This window comes from Xiphophorus maculatus, chromosome 2 (assembly GCF_002775205.1).
Source record: "Xiphophorus maculatus strain JP 163 A chromosome 2, X_maculatus-5.0-male, whole genome shotgun sequence".
In the NCBI taxonomy this organism is placed as follows: domain Eukaryota; kingdom Metazoa; phylum Chordata; class Actinopteri; order Cyprinodontiformes; family Poeciliidae; genus Xiphophorus; species Xiphophorus maculatus.
In genome coordinates, this window is record NC_036444.1 from 29,542,055 (window position 1) to 29,561,185 (window position 19,131).

A 19,131-nucleotide genomic window follows, 5' to 3' on the forward strand; every position below is an offset into this window, starting at 1 on the left:
TGGTAACAGATAGTTTGGTGACAGATAATCAGCAAAATAAATTGAGCTCCTCTGCCTTCTCAACCAATCACAGCTAAGACCAATCAGGAGGCGAGTCTTAGCGCTGTCAATCAACCTTGCATGCGCCTGCTGATCCCCTCACTCCCCTTCTGGTACGCTACAGCTTTTTCCTGATAGCACAGCCTGTCTTGAATGCTCAGGCTAGTTAGCATAGCCGCCACATTGAGCAGTGAGTACATGAGGCTGATTGACAGTCCTGGCTCTGATTGGCTGTTTTTGGTCAGGAGTGGTTTTATAAAAATTACATGCTGTAAGACATCTTCTGTTTTTGTGTTTTTTGTTGTTCTAGACGTAAGTTCAGACTCCTTTGCAATTCCACCAGAGATTTATTCCAGCAACAGATCCTCCTAACTCAAACCTAAAGTTCTCAACTTTACCTTCAACTTAAACAATGTTAGAAAGAATGAGTATTAGGTCGTTCAGGCAGTAAGATTTGTTAAATTGTTCAACTATTTTTTTAAATTCATTTTTGACTCTGTAATTCCAATTCGCTAAGATCCTTCTTTTGAACCCAGACGGAAACCTTTCTTCCCCAAAGTCACTCTGGTTTGTATTTGACCTGACGACCCCCTGGCCGCCTGCTGCCTCCGTCTAAATCTATGCAGAAGAAAACCTATGAGACGTTCTCGTCAAAATCAACTTCATTGTTCGTTGGGTCAAAAGGGCCTGTCAACTTTTCATGCGTTTCAGCTTCCTTGTCAGCCCTTGTGGACAAAGTGAGATGGAACATGGGGCAGAGGCAGTGAAAGAAAAGGATCATGGTTGCCCCCCCAGTGGACTGACTCAGGAAGCGTTCCCTCGACTTCAGTCAACCCACTGTGGGAATTACACAGTGCCAGTGTTTATAGGCCAAACTTCCCCCCAGCCTCCTTAATACAATAAGCTGTAATTTACACCGCTATTACCTCCAGAGAGATGGCTGTTGTGTGGCCCCGTCCCCTGCGGAAAGCCACCTATTATCCTCGCTGTCACAAAAGCTAACGTTGATCATGAGGTTCAAGCAGTGAAAGAATGACGCTGGAAAACAAGATGTTTGTCAGCAGAGGAAGCAGAAGGCAAGCTGCGGTTCAGCCGACTGAGTAAAAAAGTACATTTAAAGTTTACTACGCTGAGTGTGTCGTGTTTTTCCTGGACGCCCTGACGCATCGCAGGCTTGAACCAACGGGTGAAACAGTCAACAGCTTTAGTGCATCTACCAGCACGTTGGCCGGTGCCATAAGACACACACATGCACACACACACACCACAAGTCTCACCACTGGATTGTCTTAATTGTGTTGCCAGGTGTGTGTGTGTGTGTGTGTTGGTGTGGGTGCGTGTGTGTGTGTGTGTGTGGGCGTGTGTGTGCGTGCACATCGGGGTGTGGGTGTGTGTGTGGGTGTTAGTGAAATTCAAGATTTCATTGTATGTAAGCCTGGAGTTGAGGGTTGATGTTTACCTGCTATCAGCATACAGAACGGTGACAAGAAGTTCATTTCTTATCATTCACTTTCTGAAAGTGAATATAGTGGGAATTCTTTCGTCTTCCTCTCACCACTTCCTCTGAGGAAAGTACAACTGGTAGTTGTCCTGCCCACAGATTTTCACATGATGGTTGTAACGTGACAAAATGTGAGAAAGTTCAAGAGGTGTAAATAATTTTGGCAAGTCTCTGCACATGTTCAGTTTATCCAACCAGTTTGGGTTCATACTGGATATGTGGCGTCTCTATGGAGGATCCTAAGCTGAAGTGAGCCTGACTTGCCAAGCGTCGTTGAGCTTTTAGAAACCTAGCACTGACAGTAATGAAAAAGAAAAAAATGCTGCTTTCATACAACTCTGCTTTACTCAGTCATGTTATAAAATAGGGCAGCGTAGAGAGGCCCCAGGGAGGGATGATACATTGTGGATGGTTTTTCTGCTCCAGTTCCCTGTCAAGGTGTGCTGGCACAGCGCTGCAATAACTTATGGATGTCCTCTCGCTTCTTCAGTCCTTCTACATACAGACTGCACATGATATGTCCCACTTTTTATTATTCTTGGCGTTTATTAGGCTACCTCTGCATCAATGAAAAGGTGGTGAGTGAATAAAGTCCTGCCATCTGACAGAGCGTCCTGACCTAACCTCCCTTTTGGCTGGAATGTGAAGAAGAAAAGCAAATGTCTTTGTCAAACATCTGACACTGAGGTCAAAGTTATGAACTCTAAGCACTTGAGTTCTATTTAATCTCTCTTTTGTGTACTTTTGAAGTTATGAAAAAATAAATAAATAAACCCATTTTTAACTTAAACCTCACAACCCAAACCAAATTTGGCTGATTAACAGCTCCATCGGATTATCTCAGAGTGGTTCCTGAAAGCGTCTCAGTAGCTGCATTTCCATTACAAATCTGTGCAAAATTTTGTCGATATTCAGCTATTGTTGAAACAAGAAACACAATTATAACCACACATGAATAAGCTTGTTCATGTGATAAGTCATAAAAAACATGCTGTGATCCTGCCGTCTTCTTCTTTGTGGTTTGCATCAGTGAAACCATCCGGTTGTTGATCACGTGACCCGTGGGATGTGGAAAAAATGCTTGCATTGCAGTTTTGAGAAATAAACGAATTTTGATACGGCCAAAAAATTCCACCTCATTTTATCGCCAAAACTTTTTATCAAAAAGGAGTTTTTTTCTTTTTTGTTTGTTTTGTAGAAATTGCAGTGTTTCCATCAAGCAAATTTATTTTCAAAATGTCAAATTGTTACTAATAGAAACAATCGCTATGTTGGTATCTAGAGCAGAGACTGTTCTAGATGTTTGTAATGTGTGTTTCCTTCCAGGTACTCTTCTCCAGGTTTATGTCGCCCCATGTGAACATCGGCCTGGACTCCAGTCCCGTCTCTGCCAGCGTAGTTCTGCCAGACAAGCTGCACTCTGAGGGAGCCGTGCTGATGGCCACAGGCAACAAGGTAGACAGGAGGCCACACATTATCCACAACATTACATGTTCTTTTTGTTCTTTGCTTCATACATTAAAAAAGAGAAACACAAGGTCATCCTGAAGGGAATCTATTCAGATTTAATTCACTATCTGTAACTACACTTCCTTTAATTATGTGGTTTTACACAAACCCAGAGAACTGAAACAAGGTGTACTTTCTTGTAGATATTTTTTGTAGAGGTGAGATGATGATCAAAAGCTTTTGAATCAGCAACAGAAGTTAGATTGACATAAAGGCTCAGGCTCATATAAAAATTAAGTGACCTAATTTAAATGTTTTTATCTTTTTTTAAAGAAGTTTTTGTTCTAAATTCTGCGATTTTTTCACCTTCTAGATCACCAAGATCCCTCTGATTGGCCCAGGCTGCGGTCAGCTGACCACGTGTACATCTTGTTTGCTGTCATCCAAAGTGACGCAGTGTGGCTGGTGTGATGGCCGCTGCACCAGAAGACTTCAGTGTCCCTCCTCCTCTGCCTGGAGTCAGGACAACTGCACACCGGTCATCACCAAGGTACGCAGAGTACAGCCGGTATAAATATGGCAGCATTAGGTCAACGGTTGGATAATATTAAACTGATTAACAGATGCTAACTACAGCAGGCTGACATTTATTTCTGTTGTTTTTCTGTGAACTTATGTGCATTTTTATTTCTAATGGGATGCATGCTGCACTTCATCAATTTTTAAGATGATGCAGTGCAAGCATTAACAGTTTTTTTGCATGATGAGTTAAAGATAAAAGAGAATAGTTGATGAACGTCAAAAGATAATGGTTATATGGTGATGTACGGATGTAGGACTAAGAAGAAGCAGCACATTTTTAATTCCTGAACTACAGGAATGCAGTGATGTTGATCCTTTTCAACTACATTGTCCAGTCTTGTTGCGGCGTCGTGACGGCTGTCAGATGTGAGGGATGGGAATAATGTTGTTGTTTTTACCAACATAGCGATGTCTTCTACTTGTTTGTGTCCAGCTGATTTGTCTGTGGAAGTAGTTCAGCTAATAGGGGCTCACAGACAGCAGTATTTATAAAAGTTGGAAACAACTAGCCTAGAAACCGACCCAAACCTGACATTTTTTTATTTGATCAAATTGCCAACTTCGCCTGAATTCAAGCCACACAATTTATACCATTATGTCATAAACTGTGTTTATGACATAATGAGCAGAGCAGAGTTAAAATCATACAAAAGTCTAGATGCTTGCCAGTTTTTTTTCATACATGCTAGGCTACATGATGGTGGGGCATTTTCTCCATGGATACGAATAGGGATGCACGATATAAATTAAACTGGGCCGATGTTAACATCCAATATTTATTTCCATCTTGTTGCCTTTTGTTTCTGGTTGTTTTTCTTTTTCAAAAGGTGTCAAAAAGGTAGATAAATAAATATAACATCGGTAAATATTGGTTATCAGCCATAAAAGGAATATTGATATCGGATATCAGCAGAAAGTTTCATACTGGTGCATCGCTAGTTATGAATGATTAGACATGTACCTTCTCTGAAATGCAGTATTTGATTGCATATTACTAATCTTATTCACTTCCGATTGACCGCTGCTGTCCACCGCTGTCTTCTTTCCTCATCAAGAGGTTTATGATAAAATGACCAGTTTGGTTTGCATCCTTGTCTGTTTGTCCAGCTGACTGCGCAGCATCCTGTGATCATTTTTTACAGTGAAATCAGTTAAATAAAAGTGATTTTAGGTGACCAGCTTCCTGTTTAATTGCATCCACTCTGAAGAGCGTTTGCCAGTTATTAGATATGGTGCCTTCTCTAAACTTCTAATCACGGGTCAGGCCCGTTCAAGTTGAAAGTCGTCCGATTCTGGTCTTTTCTGAAACCTAAAAACTGTTTTTTTAGTTTAGATCTAATAGAATGACTGACTGCCTTCAGTTCGCGGGTAGGTCAGAACTTTGTGGGAAAGATGGAACCATTCTCCTCTGCGTTGCCACAGGTGTTCCCGTCCTCTGGACCAATCAGGGGTTCTACAACCGTAACCATTTGCGGACGCAACTTCGGCTTCGACAAGACAGAGAACTTCAAAACTTCGATGGTGAATGTGGAAGTGGCAGGAGCTCAGTGCAAGTTGGCTAGACAGGACAATATCAACAGGTATGTGTGTGTATGTGTGGGCGTGCGTGTGTGTGTGTGTGTTTACGTTGGCTTAGTGTTATTGACTGGCAATAACCAGGTTTTTCTGTCATGCTGTGGTTTGTGTACCTTAACAAAGCCGCTAAGTTGGTTTTGTGAGTGAGAGAGACACCTGGCTGCTGCTCTAACAGGAGCGATTGTGTGGAAGGAGGAATGTTAAAAAGCATCCACCCTTTAACCCCTCCACCCCACCAGCCTGCCACATTCAACACATGACTACCTTAACTGAAAAATTGCTGGGAAAAAAAAAGAAAATCACCGAATACAATCTTCAGTCTCTTCCAAATCCACACTCAAGAGCTCCTTATTGCTCCAAACAGCTTCATTACAGGAAATTTTTAAAAAACGATGGCCTTCACCATGCCACATAAAGATGAAGTCTTTGTGCATTCCTGCTGGGTACTGCATGATCATTGAATTAGGCTAAATGCTGGGTGCTGTGGTGGTGAATAATGCCTGGTCTGTGTGTTGTTTGGGGGGTCGGGAGCAGATGGACTGAGATTCAGTGTTCCCCGTCGTTCAGTGGGAACTTCACGCCGTCCGGACACTTGGTGAAGGTCACCAGTGGCCACGCAGTGGCCAAACTGGAAGGCTTCAAATTTGTGGTAAGATGCCTTTTTTTTTTTCTGAATAGATTTTGTTTTGTATTGAAGTGAAGAGAGTGACTCCAAATGAGGGCCATTTTCTCATCTTTCAGTTAAGATTTTACTGCCTATAATTATCCACAAGGCAGATTATATATATTACGTTACAAAAGCCATAGACATTTCTGACAGTTTATCCCAATAAAAGGCAGAACTTCCAAAACGCATTTGAGGTATTTCATGTGGAAAACCAACAAAAAAATGGAAGGAAAAGGACCAAATTTTCTCTGCAATTAAAAATCTGAATAATGCGGCTTGCATTTTTTATTCGACTCTTTTAGTCTGACACTTTTGAATAAAATCCAGTACGACGAATTATGCTTCAGATGTTCTCTTCTGTGTAAATAGAACCTATGTTGGTGTGATTACAGCAGAAATAGAGGTGCCATAAACCTGTCAGAGGAAAAGACGCGTTAGTTTACACAGCATAAAAATAAACCCTACAGTCCATCATGGTGATCGCTGCCTCATTCTTTGGGCTTGAAAACCTTTCACTGGTGTACACTGATGACCATGACTGTGTGTCAGTCTGCAGTATTTTATTTTTCATCTGATATGAATGTACAGTGAACCCTCGTTTTTCGCGGGGTTGCATTCTGAAAAGAACCCGTGATAGGCAAAATCCGTGAAGTAGTTACCTTTATTTTTTACGATTATTATACAACATAATTAAATACTCTACATTGAAACCAAAGAACAAAACCTGTTTTCAGGCCCAAGCATTTTTTAAACAAATATAACGCTTTCTTACAGTAAAATAATCATTTTAATCATCAATACGAAGTACAGTAGGACAAATTGTGACTCACGTATTTCACTGTTCCTCTGACTGTGACGCTGCGGCCTGACTCCGCTCTCTAGTGTCTTTTTCTTCTGAAGCCTGTGGTGCAGGTGTGTTTTTTCGTAAGAACATAGTTATCGGTAGTTGTTGTCACTATTTTTTTTTTCTTCTGGGCAAAAACATTTACCAAAATTTGCCAAGCTGTATTACGTATATTTAAATACCATAACATTATTGGCACACAGGTAGAGAAGAAGCGTGGAGACTGTTTAGCCAAATCAGGATGCAGAACACAACGCACAGTGAAAAAAAACTGCACAAAAAACTCAGCGAAGAAGCGAGGCCGTGAAAGGTGAACCGCGTTATAGTGAGGGTTCACTGTTTCCAGTATCGAAGCAGAAGTTGCACCTGAGCAGTGCGCTGTGGAGAGGTTCTATCCAGGGTTCTATTTCCAGACTCTGAACCTTTGCTGCATTCTCTATCTCTCTCTGTCTCATTTCCTGTCTGATTTGCTGCAAATGAAGGTTGCAGGCTACAGGCTAATTACTGCAGCCTGTAATAAACTCTTTATTTCGCCTCCATCCATCCAGGACCCTGTGATCTATGACATCTTTCCCGCATTTGGTCCAAAGTCTGGTAACACCATGTTGACTATCAGAGGAGCCTTTTTGGACACTGGAAACAAACAAGTGGTGACTGTAGGGAAGACAAGCTGCAAGATCCAAAGGTCAGTAATGTTTCACTGAATGAAATTCTGGTTTCTCTCTCTTTCTTCCTTCCTTTCTTTCTTTCTTTATACACTCTAAGCTTTCCTTTTGTTCTTTTTTTATACTTCTTTTTCTTAAAGGCAGTATTATGTAAAATTGACTGTCATTCCTTCATCAAAATTATACCTGAAGTGTGAATCAAATGCTTTGGTTCTTTCATGCATGTTTGAGAAATCCTTTAATCTCCCATGGCAACCATTCAGCTGTGTGAAACACCTAGGTGAACTTAGAGCCGCTTTTGAGACACAGTTTCTCCTCTGAGCTGCAGATTCCAAGCTTCCGCCTCACAGAGCAGCCCTCTCTCTGTGACTTCCCCACTCAGCTCCTTCAGACTAGCCAGCAGCAATTAGCAGACAGTTGGTGGAACTGAGCATTAGCTGAGCTCATCATAGGAGTTACTTCTCAGTGAAACTCTGGTAAAAACGTTGTTAAAGGGTAGGCCTGTCACGATAGCAAATTTTGTTGGACAATAAATAAATACTTCCAGTAATTGGTGCGATAAACAATAATGTTGTTGTTTCACAATCGTTTTCAAGAAACATACAGATAATTGCATAATAACACAAGTTCTCCCTCTAAAAGACCAAAAAACTTCAATTTTTTAATAAATCACTTAACACTGGAACTGGAAGATAAATAACAATAAATAAAATGGCAATAAAAACCACCTACAACCAAAATTATAAATAAAGTAGATTATGATGTCCCTTTAAACAAATTTGTCCTCCAGTTAATCACCATAATCATCTGAATTTATAATGAAATTAATTGATTGCTTAATGTGAGAGGCTTATTAAAGGGTTAATAGAGGAGCCATGTTGTGAAGGCTGAGTTTCACAAAGAACAGGAGCTTCTTAAAGAGACAAAGGCCCAATTTCAAGGTGTTAAAACACAAAGTCTAATTTATTTTAAGTCATTTTTGATATGTATACAGCATCTTTATAGCAACTAAAGGTAACCTGGTTAATTGATAGTTCACAGCTGGAAAACATAACACTGCCCCTTTAAGCGTTTAGAATCCTTTGCTAACAGCTAACAGAAAACCTCGGCACTGTTCCGCCCTCAGCCTGTCGTTCTCCATGCTGACCTGTAAGACGCCACCGCACACACACGCCGTGCCCTCGGAGCAGCCGGTGAAGCTGACGGTGGATGCGGTGGAGCGGCAGGCACCCGTGCCGTTCACCTACAACGAGGACCCGGTCATCAGCAGCATCCGGCCGCTGCGCTCCTTCGTGAGGTGAGAGTCCAAACTCCTTTCGGCCCGCACGTCACGCTAGACGTGCCATGAATGTGAACCTAAGCTCGTCTGTGTGTCATCGCCTGACAGAGGAACGGTAATGGGTGGGATGAGTTAGACTAAGGCCGGAGTTTTACAGCAGTAGGAAGTGAGTGGGAGGTGACGAGCTGCTAACGCGAACAGCAGGTGCCTCCCAGCGGGAATCTCCCGTGTCTGATGCTAACGCTGCTCTCCGTTCCCTCGCCGTAGCGGAGGCTGCACCGTCTCGGCTCAGGGCTCCTACCTCCAGTCCGGCCTCCAGCCCCAGATGGTTCTCAGGACGGCTCAGGACGCCGCCGTCTTCCACGTGGTGAGTGCGACAGGAAGCTTCTCCGGTAGGCCGTGATTTTGACGCATTTAAATCCTGGCTTGGAACAAAGCGGAGAAACACTCCATGAACTTAGCTGAAAGGAAACACATTTCCACCTGTTTCCTTTCTTACACTCAACAAAATCAGTCAAACTCATATTTGATCAATTCCTGCATGCAGTTTAATCTCAGCATTTCTCTTATTACTCAATATTAGAGCTGCTGCTGATGATGATGATTATTTTAGTATTGTATCGATTATTCTGACGATTAATCGAGTAATTGTGAAAACAAAAAACTAGCCATATTGTGCAGATTTTTCTTTCAGCCACTTAAGTTATTTTGTACAATATTGAAAAATATCAAATAAACACAAAGTTAAATTCCTCTTCTAATTCAAAAAACAAACATTTTGTTGTTTAAAATGCAATAAAAGTGTTATTTTAGTGAACTAAAAACTAAAGATCTGACATCAACATGTGAAGAGCTCAGGCCTTTCTGCTTACAGTCAGATGGTGCAGTGTATTACTGCTGATCTCTTTTTGATTAACTGATTAATAATGAGCAGAAGATTCATAATGCTAGATGTTTATCAAGGCATTTGAACCGGGTGAAGCTGAAGCTGACACTCTTCTGGGTGGAACATATATCTGATATATTTTATATCTGATGCAAAATGTGTCTTGTTCTTTCAGAGTCTGTAACAACAACCAGTTCAACATTATTTGATTACTACTTTAGTTGACGATTATTTCAGTAATCGACTAATCAATCTGATTAATTCTTTTCTCCCTACATGATGTCAGGCTCTGAAGAGCAGGACAGGATTTAAGCTTTCACAAATCACAACAATCTAAATTGATCACAAATTCTTAGAACCCTAAGAATCTGTAATCAATTTAGAGTTCTTCATGTTTGACTATCAATACTTGTCTCATGATAAGATGCTTATATTTTTTTTAAAAAGCTAAAAAAAATTGTCTTTTTAGATATTTCACAAAGGTTTCATAAATCTCTGACTTTGCTCCGTTAAACTTAACTCATTTCCTTTCAAGTTTTTTTTATTTCAAATGTTTTGTGTGTTTTTGCTTGTTGTTCTCTGATCTCTATGGGGTTTTTCTGCTCTCTTCTCTCCTTTCATTATTGTACAGCACTTTGGTCAAAGACTCTTTTTAAATGTGTTTTATGAGTAAATTTGATTAGATTTGAAATAATCACATTAAGTTTTCGTCATTAAAAGCTGTGAAGTAAACTGTAGTGTAGCAATGATGGGAAGTTAAGCAGACAGCAGCTTTAACTTCATTAATGCCTAACAGGAAAACCATTTCCAGATCATTTACATCCTGCTGGTCACTCCATTCCTTGTGCTGCCTGGTAAACGACTTTAAAAAAGGCAGAAACTGCTGCAGGACAATTTCTGACCAATCATTGTCAGCTAAGAGGCTCTTTAGTGAGATAACAAGTTTAGAACAAAGTCTGAACTGGATTCTGGTGAGTAGGATGCTCTTGTTGAGGAAATCTCTTGGTCTCACACACCTGCACATGTTCAAAATGTCTTCAGAAGCAGAATTATCCAACAGGTCTGATCCGTCTGCAGGGAATTCAGATATGAGCATCATTCCCTTTAACAGCACGCTGCTGTGAAAAGCGTTTTACTATCACTTATCTTGATTTGCCGTCAATAAAACAGACAGAGTCATGCTTTATGTTTCTTCATGGTTTTAATATTGTCTGACTGAGACTGCAAGATGATGAAGAGACTTTTATTTCTAAAGCGTGCTGGACGGTGGGACTGGATTTTAACGATTGTTTCTAATATTCAGTGATGGAATGTAGCAAAGAACAAGTACTTTGTTACTGAAGTAAATTTTTTATGTACTCTTAATTAACTTACATAGATAATTCATCCATCCATCCATCTTCTTCCGCTTTATCCGGGGTCGGGTCGCTGGGGTAGCAGCTTCAGAAGGGAGGCCCAGTCTTCCCTCTCCCCGTCCACTTCTTCCAGCTCTGCCGGGGGAATCCCGAGGCGTTCTCAGGCCAGCCGAGAGACATAGTCCCTCCAGCGTGTCCTGGGTCTTCCCCGGGGCCTCCTCCCGGTGGGACGTGCCCGGAACACCTCACCAGGGAGGCGTCCAGGAGGCATCCTGATCAGATGCCCTAAGCCACCTCAACTGGCTCCTCTCAATGTGAAGAAGCAGCGGCTCTACTCTGAGTCCCTCCCGGATGACTGAGCTTCTCACCCTATCTCTAAGGGAGAGCCCAGCCACCCTGCGGAGAAAACCCATTTCGGCCGCTTGTATCCGCGATCTCGTTCTTTCGGTCATGACCTAAAGCTCATGACCATAGATGAGGGTGGGAACGTAGATCGACCGGTAAATCGAGAGCTTCGCTTTTTGGCTCAGCTCTCTCTTCACCACGATGGACTGGTACAACGCCCGCTTGACGGCAGACGCTGCACCAATCCACCTGTCGACCTCCCGCTTCCTTCTTCCCCCATTCGTGAACAAGATCCCGAGATACTTGAACTCTACCCTTTTCCGGCTCAAGACCATGGCTTCGGATTTGGAGGCACTGATCCTCATCCCGGCCGCTTCACACTCGGCTGCGAACCGATAATTCATACTGTCAATTTTTTCTCCACTACATTTCTACAATTTGTTGCGTTTTTATTTATTTATTAGTTTGAAAATATTCATTGATTTTTTTTTTGAGTCAAAAAACATCCCAGTTTTGAAAATGATTAATTGATTGATAACATTCTTAAACTGATTCTACAGGGAACCGAAATTCTTTAAAACCCAGTTTGAGATTCAGAAAATCTTTATTTGTACTTTTGTGAAAACCAAAAACTACAACTTTTGAAGTCAAAATCACAAATTTGATAATTTTTTGCATATATATATTTTTTCTAATTAAACCACTTAGAAAATTTACAGTAAAAGGAAAAACGATGTGGAAATACCAAACAAACAAAACAAACATGCGACCATTCTTTAAACATGCTAAATAGCTACATTTATGTTATTCAAAATATCACATACTTTAACTTGACATCAGGCAGCAGGGAAGTAGAAGTTCAAAATACTACCAACTACAAATAATGTTTTCAATCTTTTGCTGAAAATTACCAAAAATTCACAATTATGCTTTTGCGTAAGAAAGTGGGAACCTGTTGATTTTCCGCATCCGTGGAATCGTGAAAACTGGAGTGACTGATTCTGTGAAAGATAACTGGTGATTTGTGAAACCTTTATTTGTAAAAGGATAACTAATGATTTTTTTTTTCTTCAGAAATGTCTTCAGTAAATCATTTCTGAAGCCTTGTCTAGTGAACTTAATCTGTATTGTTCCGTCCCAGGAGCTGGATGTATGAGGATTTGAGTTTTCTGTGTGTTTATTTTGGTTCCTGTGTCAGTTGGGTCTCTGTGTTGTCCTGTCTACCCCTTGATTGATACCACCTGTGTCTTGTTCACCTGATTACCCACCTTCTTCCTTGACGGGTCCTCGTCTATCCAGTCGTCAAAAATCATTGACGACTGGATAGAGTCGTCAGAACTCATTCCAGTTCTGAGCTCCTAGCCTTCTGCTAACCTGTGCTGCCTGGATTATTGTGCATTATTTTTCATTAAATCATCATTTCATTCTACAAACCTGGATCCACTGCATTTTCCTCACCACTCTACAACCGCATATCATGCCAGGATGTATGCCTACGCCGTTATGTTTCACCATAATGTCTTTCTAATGGAAGACATTCCGTCTGATCAAAGGTTTTAATCCAAAAGCAATGAGTTCATGTTTCCATACTCAGCAAAAATCCCTGCTGTGGAATTTGTCCTGTCATGAGTATCTTTATTTGCAGTCGAGAGCTTTTTTGTTTTGCTTTGTTTTGTTTTTACCTTTGACTAATGACTTTCAGTTCATGAACTCAGCTTGGTTGGGTCTTTTCCACATCCGAACTCAATTTGACTCGAAAAATGGAAATGGGAGCTAATAAACATTTCACTACCTCGGACACATGAATGTTATTCTCATTTTTAAAAAAAATAAAAATTGCATTCGAGAAAGCATTTCAGAAGAGAGAGAATTCCTGATGAAGGAAAACAGCTACAGTTTCAGACACACATGAGAGGACAGGAAATGGAAACTCCACAGTCTGATTCTGCAGGATCCAGCTGTCACCCGTGACTCACGCACAGTAGCAGAACCTCATGGCGCCGCTGGCTCCCCTCACCTCCACGGGGCCCAGCGCAGCCACTCGCAGCATTATGTCTGGGAAGCATCATCTCTGCCTCAGCACAGCTGCTTTGTACACTCTCAGCCTGGAGCTGTTTGAAATTATTCAACCAGACGCACTCAAGACTTTCATCACGCTGCTTTTCAAGCCTCCAAAGTCGACTGTGCTCAATTACAAAGGCAATGAAAAGGTGTTTAATGCATATAAAACCTCTCCCGGTTCATAAGTCCAAACAAAACTGGACTTGGTTTGAATCACATCTGTTCATGTGAGGGTCGTGCAAAAATGTCACTCTGACACAGGGGCGTCAAACTCCAGTCCTCGAGGGCCGCTGTCCTGCAGTTTTTAGATGTGCCACAGGTCCAAAACACTGGAATGAAATGGCTTAGTGACCTCCTCCTTGTGTAGATCAGTTCTCCAGAGCCTTAATGACCTAATTATTCTGTTCAGGTGGTGCAGCAGAGACACATCTAAAAGTTGCAGGGCAGTGGCCCTGCAGGACTGGAGTTAGACACCTGTGCTCTGACAGTTCTGTCTTCCTTGTGTTTTTGTTTGTTTTCTGACAACAAAGGAATATAAACCTTAATCAATCAATCAAGTTTATTTCTATATTATTTTTCCTCAACAAAGCATTTCAATATAAAAACATCAATACATCACACAAGTGTTTCCATTACAAAAGGCCACAAATCTTTCTCTATGTTCTCCTGATGTTGAAAAACACAATTTGATAGTTGCAGTGTTTCCATTAAATAAAAAATGAAATTGAAATCACACGTGAATACGCCTGTTTGTCATTAAAAATCATGGCAGTTACATAATATATGTAACTGCAATGTAATCAGCTCATCGTCTGTCTGCCTGTGAGCTGATGTGAAGCATTTTCGCCGTTTTTATGGCATCACAGCGACTAGTCAACTGGACTGTTGAAGTTGACTTTAAAAAATGTGAAGTCGTACAACCACTAGATTCAACATGTTGGAATGACACAACACTCTCTGGACTGCGTGATGCAGTGAGCGCTCAGGTGGAGCCAGCTGCCTGAAAAACAAACCATCATCTTCCAACCACTTCCTGTCGTCTTATTTGTTGTTTCCGTAGTAACATCCGGCTGCTGATCGCGTGACTTGTGTGATGCGAACAACGTGTTTCCATTGCAGTTTTACAAAATACACCTATTTCAATAAGGCTAAAAAACCCACTTTATTGTAGCAATAAAAAGTTTAAAAGTTTCTATTGAAAAATGTCAGTCTTTTGGCTTGTTTCCACTCAGCAAATTTATTTTCCTAATTTCAATTTGTGCATTTCTACGGTTAATGGAAACAGCTAAAGTCAAACATTACATTTTGTCAAGTGCAATCATTAATATTGTTACACAGCAAACATGTTGGTCAATGTTCCCTTTGTCACGGTTCCAGAGCAGCTTTAGCCTTTACTTAAAGCAGCTTGGCAGCTTTCTGGATGTTTGTTCCAGATTTGTGGCTCATAGAAGTAGGCCTGTCACAATAACAAATTTTGCTGAACGATTAATTGTCTCAAAAATTATTGCGATAAACGATAATATTGTTTGAAGACCTTTTTACACTGATTTAATGGAAATGATGTAATAATGCGATTTCCTGCCAAAGATGGATACACTTTTTTGCCCAGATTTTCCCCTTAGGACAATCTTAGAACGTTGGTCTTTCTGAGATTGTCGCTTTGTGATTTCATAACCGGTCATGCTGTAGTGTGTGGTGTGTTATGGTAGATGGTCTTGGCCACTCCGATCCAAATCAGGGGTTTTCCCCAACTGGGAGTTTGATGCAACCTGTTGAATGTGACAGGTAGCCAATCAGAAAGCAGGGATTCCCTCCACACTTTCTGAGGGGAAATTACGGAGGGGAATCCCAAACAGCTGACACTGTGCAACCGGAAGTCCAGCAGACATTGTAAATGATATGTGGAAACAACATTAATGTTTATTCAACATTTCATGCAAAGAATATAGAAATGACAAGGGGAGGAATTGGAGCCAAATTGCTACCGCAGTTGATAAACCTGGTAACTTTTCAGCTGTTCTTCGTTACGTGACGTAAATAGGTTCTAATGATTTTCATTCAGTCAGGACTTTACGCTGACACTAGCCACATGCATTGCAGGTAGATTGTAGTAAAGCATTGATTAATGCCTGGTTTTAAAATTAGTTCACTGGACTAAATACTGAATAATGTAGCCATTATTTCATCCCCCTTGTTGGACACCACACAGCAGGAACGAACCCGATCGAACCGTTATACCTAGGATTTCTGTCGGCTAATGTGTGGTCTGTCAGGTTTTGAAAATGGGCCGACAATCGGCCGACAGTTCTAAGATCGTGTCGTGTGCGCTGGGTAGTACACTGAGAAAATGAGGAAGGGGGAGTCAGTGGAGAGCACCGGAGTTGAGCCTTTTTTCATTTAGTGTCATTAGCTGAAAGAGAAAAAGGCCGGAAGAGACGATAATGCCGATAATTAAAATGAGGTTGATAGTTTTAATTTATCATACAATTAATTGATTTATTGTTTATCGCGACAGGCCTACATAGAAGCTGAAGGTAAAACCTGCAGACGTCCAACATGCCTTTGGCTGCTCTAGTGATGTGCAAGCAAAATTTTTATATCACTACTGGAAATGACAAGGAGCAATAATAGTGATCATAACCATAACTCTAAGCGCTGCTTACTGGCTACTGTTGTCAATTTTTATGCCTAGATGCAAAGGTTTTACAGCTGCTGCTGCTGCTGCTGTGGCTGCTGGTTTCACTGTCTTAAAGGAAAAACACAAAATGAAGCTCTAAAAAATATTTAAATAAACACGGATGTTTCGAGACTTACTCTAAGGAAGCGGAACAAAGCAAAAGGACAAGTGCAAAGAGCTATTTTCTGTAACTTTCTCTGCAGCATTTTTCTCCCCTCATAATGACAGCATGGCTGACTGAAGCGCCTTCTGTTAGAGCTGCCCGTGTTTCCTGGTTCACGCAGAGCGGGAAGGTGTGCCGCTGTTTGCCAAAGGGAGACGGTTTGAGGACACGCAGTTCCTTGTAATGATGCTATCTGTCATCCTGATGCACACGCTGCTGCAGGTTCAGTCAGGAGATAATAATACGCTCCGTAAACACAGACACACATACTCACTCTTCAAATAAGAGTTCCATCTCAACTCTTTGTGATGGAATATCCTTTTTTATTGTCCTTACACACACACACACACACACACAGAGAGAGCCCACCCTCACTGTCTCGCGTTTCAGTTTCCCTTTCTCTGGTCATTGACCTGTGTTCAGGTCAGCAGTTGATGGGTGTCAGGGGGGCTTAGGCTTCATTACACACCAACAATGAGGGCAAGCTGAAGTTAAAAGCTCTAAATTCAGGTTTATAATCCCAAGAATTCCGATGATCCCTCTCCAGCTGTGCGTCTTTAATCGATTACTGCTGAGCCTCTCCAGTGGAACTGACGGACAACAGCAGCCACTCGGCGAAACTTCTGGGTGGGAACGAACCGTCTGCTCAAGCCGAGGCTAAACATTGAAGTGTTTCTCTCTGGACAAGAGTTGAACGGAGCCAGCAGCCGATATCGCTCTAAAAATACACAAACCGAAATGCTAGAATTGGTTTTTGTAAGTTATAATTAGCAAAACTCTGTGATGTGGCAGAATGTGTCGTTTTTAACTGTGTAGAGCTTAAGTGCAGTTGTTCAGATTCCAGCGCATGAACTCATGGTTTGGCCTGTTGTGGGGGTTTTTAGAGCATACAAAGCAACCAGAGTCATTTGATCACTTATTTGTGACCAGTAAAATATTGTCTAAGAAAGAGCAGCTAATTACTTTGAGTCATTGACTGCAGTAATCACTCACCTTAAGCATGATGCGACAGTGGAGAGAAACCACTTGGTTTTAGCAAGGAGAAACCTTCAGCAGGACCAGGATCAGTTTGATTCATATTATACTGTCACAACATGGTGATCATTTTAACAAATATGTAAAAAACATTTTTTTTAAATAAAAGTTCCATACTTTAATACCCTGAAACCTCAAGTGCAGAACTGCTTTAACTGGAATTAATTTTATGTATATATATATATACAATTAAGTGCAACTACACACCAGCCCGTAATGTAACTTCTGAGCTTTGTAAAATCCACCACTTTATCCCTAACCTGGGTCATGTGTAACCAGCGTATGTGAAACATGAGAACAGTTTCACTTTTATCTTATTCCAACCTGTGGCACTGGTGTAGTAATGCATTTAATGGCTGAAACTGTACCTGCGGTGAAAGAAGTTGTCTGGTGTGGCAGCATGTTAAATTTACATCCTGATAGTCAGGGTTCGCTTCACCTTCAAGTTAGATTCAGTTCACTCTCAAAAAAGAAAAAAACCCTAAAGCTCTACAGCAGTTTTCTAATTTCCATTTAAAACTGGACCGAAACGTCAAAAGGTACATCAAGCTGTAGCCTAAAATGAGTCTGTCATTACTAATGATTTAGGAAGGGACTGTGTCCAACCGGGCCTCAGCTGTCGCTTGTTAAATTCCATCCAGTCAACAGGATGAGTTAGAGCTCAGCCTGGGAAGTGACAGTATGAGTGTCTTATTGTCTTAACCTCTGGAAGTGGATGTTTCACAAATGAACATCCCAGAGGTAGCAGAGCGGTTAATGTGTTCACAAAGCTGACCTGGAGGGCTGGAGTCAGGTTAATGAACCAAGAGCTTGTTGGAGCTTCAGCAGACTGAGGTAAAGCACAAAACGCTGGCTAGCTTGATATCCGCTCCTTGGATCTGAGCTAAAGCCTGGTGATAGCTCACCCCAGCGTTCCCACAAGCATGAAAGAGACTTACACTACCGTCTGTTATGAAAAGCCGGCACAATCGCAAAGCCAAAAAAAAAAGCCGATGTAGTATATCTACATGTACAGTACAAACACAAAAGGACAGGGGTGAAGTGAACCTTTCCCGTTGCCGCGGCAGGGCAGCAGGGCCTCGCTAATACAGATATCTGGGCTTGAACAGGAGCCTCGGCCATGGCCAGGCACCTGTCGCCTCAACTCATGTATCGGTTTGTTTCGTGTCAGGCTCTTCTTCCTTTCTTTTCCCAGCAGACTAAATCCTCCCAGCTGACACCTGAATAATGCATGAATCTCCTTTCCTTTCCCATGCCCCCCCTCTCAGATTCTCTTTCATTCTACTCTATGAGTGTAACATACCTACTATCATTAGCATCATTTATAATAAGCTTACATCATACCAGCATTATTATGTATGTTGATTTTAACCTTACAGGATTAACAAAATGAAAAAAACAACAAACAAAATAATTTGGATTTTGAACGCAGCTGCTAGTGTTCTGACTAAAGCCAGGAAGATGGAGCAAAACACCCACTTCTACAGCCCTTCCCCTGAGAGAAGAGACTTTAAACTACTGTTCAGAAATCACTGAACGGCTTAAAGATCTGCTGCTGTTGTATCAACCTTCCAGACCTCTCAGATATTCTGGTTCTGGTTCTGCTCTGCATCCCTAGAACCAGCATCAAACATGAAGAAGCAGCATTCAGCTTCTATGCACCGCAAATCTGGAACAAACTCCTAGAAAACTGCAAAACATCCAAAACACTGAAGCAACTTTTAACCCCCCTGTTTAGAGTTGCTTCAGAACCTTAAGAAATGCAACACTGACCAACATATCTGATGTGTGATGATGCACTTGACAAAAAAGTAATTTTCTCTGGTTTACTGTATGGTGTGTTCTATGACTGTATTTTTATCTTTTTATAATTGATTGATAAAGATGCAGAGTGGTATTTTGACTTTTGACACTGAAATCTCCATGTTTTTCTTTCAAAATTTCTAAGATTAATCTCAAAATTTCTGAGTTTTCCTTGGAGGATGTTTAATACTTTTTTTTCTGTCTA

At 41.2% G+C, this 19,131-nt stretch overlaps 1 protein-coding gene across 2 annotated transcripts in view; it reads left to right on the forward strand.

Moving 5' to 3' along the window:
- The window catches only part of met (MET proto-oncogene, receptor tyrosine kinase), a 122,713-nt gene that overhangs the window by 44,314 nt on the left and 59,268 nt on the right, over window positions 1-19,131 (forward strand). For both annotated transcript variants that reach the window (XM_023346465.1, XM_023346468.1), the window contains exons 4-10: window positions 2,867-2,995; window positions 3,363-3,539; window positions 4,994-5,151; window positions 5,681-5,795; window positions 7,206-7,342; window positions 8,449-8,619; window positions 8,869-8,968. In XM_023346465.1, coding sequence (XP_023202233.1) covers window positions 2,867-2,995; window positions 3,363-3,539; window positions 4,994-5,151; window positions 5,681-5,795; window positions 7,206-7,342; window positions 8,449-8,619; window positions 8,869-8,968 — 987 coding nt within the window. The remainder of the gene's footprint in view (window positions 1-2,866; window positions 2,996-3,362; window positions 3,540-4,993; window positions 5,152-5,680; window positions 5,796-7,205; window positions 7,343-8,448; window positions 8,620-8,868; window positions 8,969-19,131) is intronic.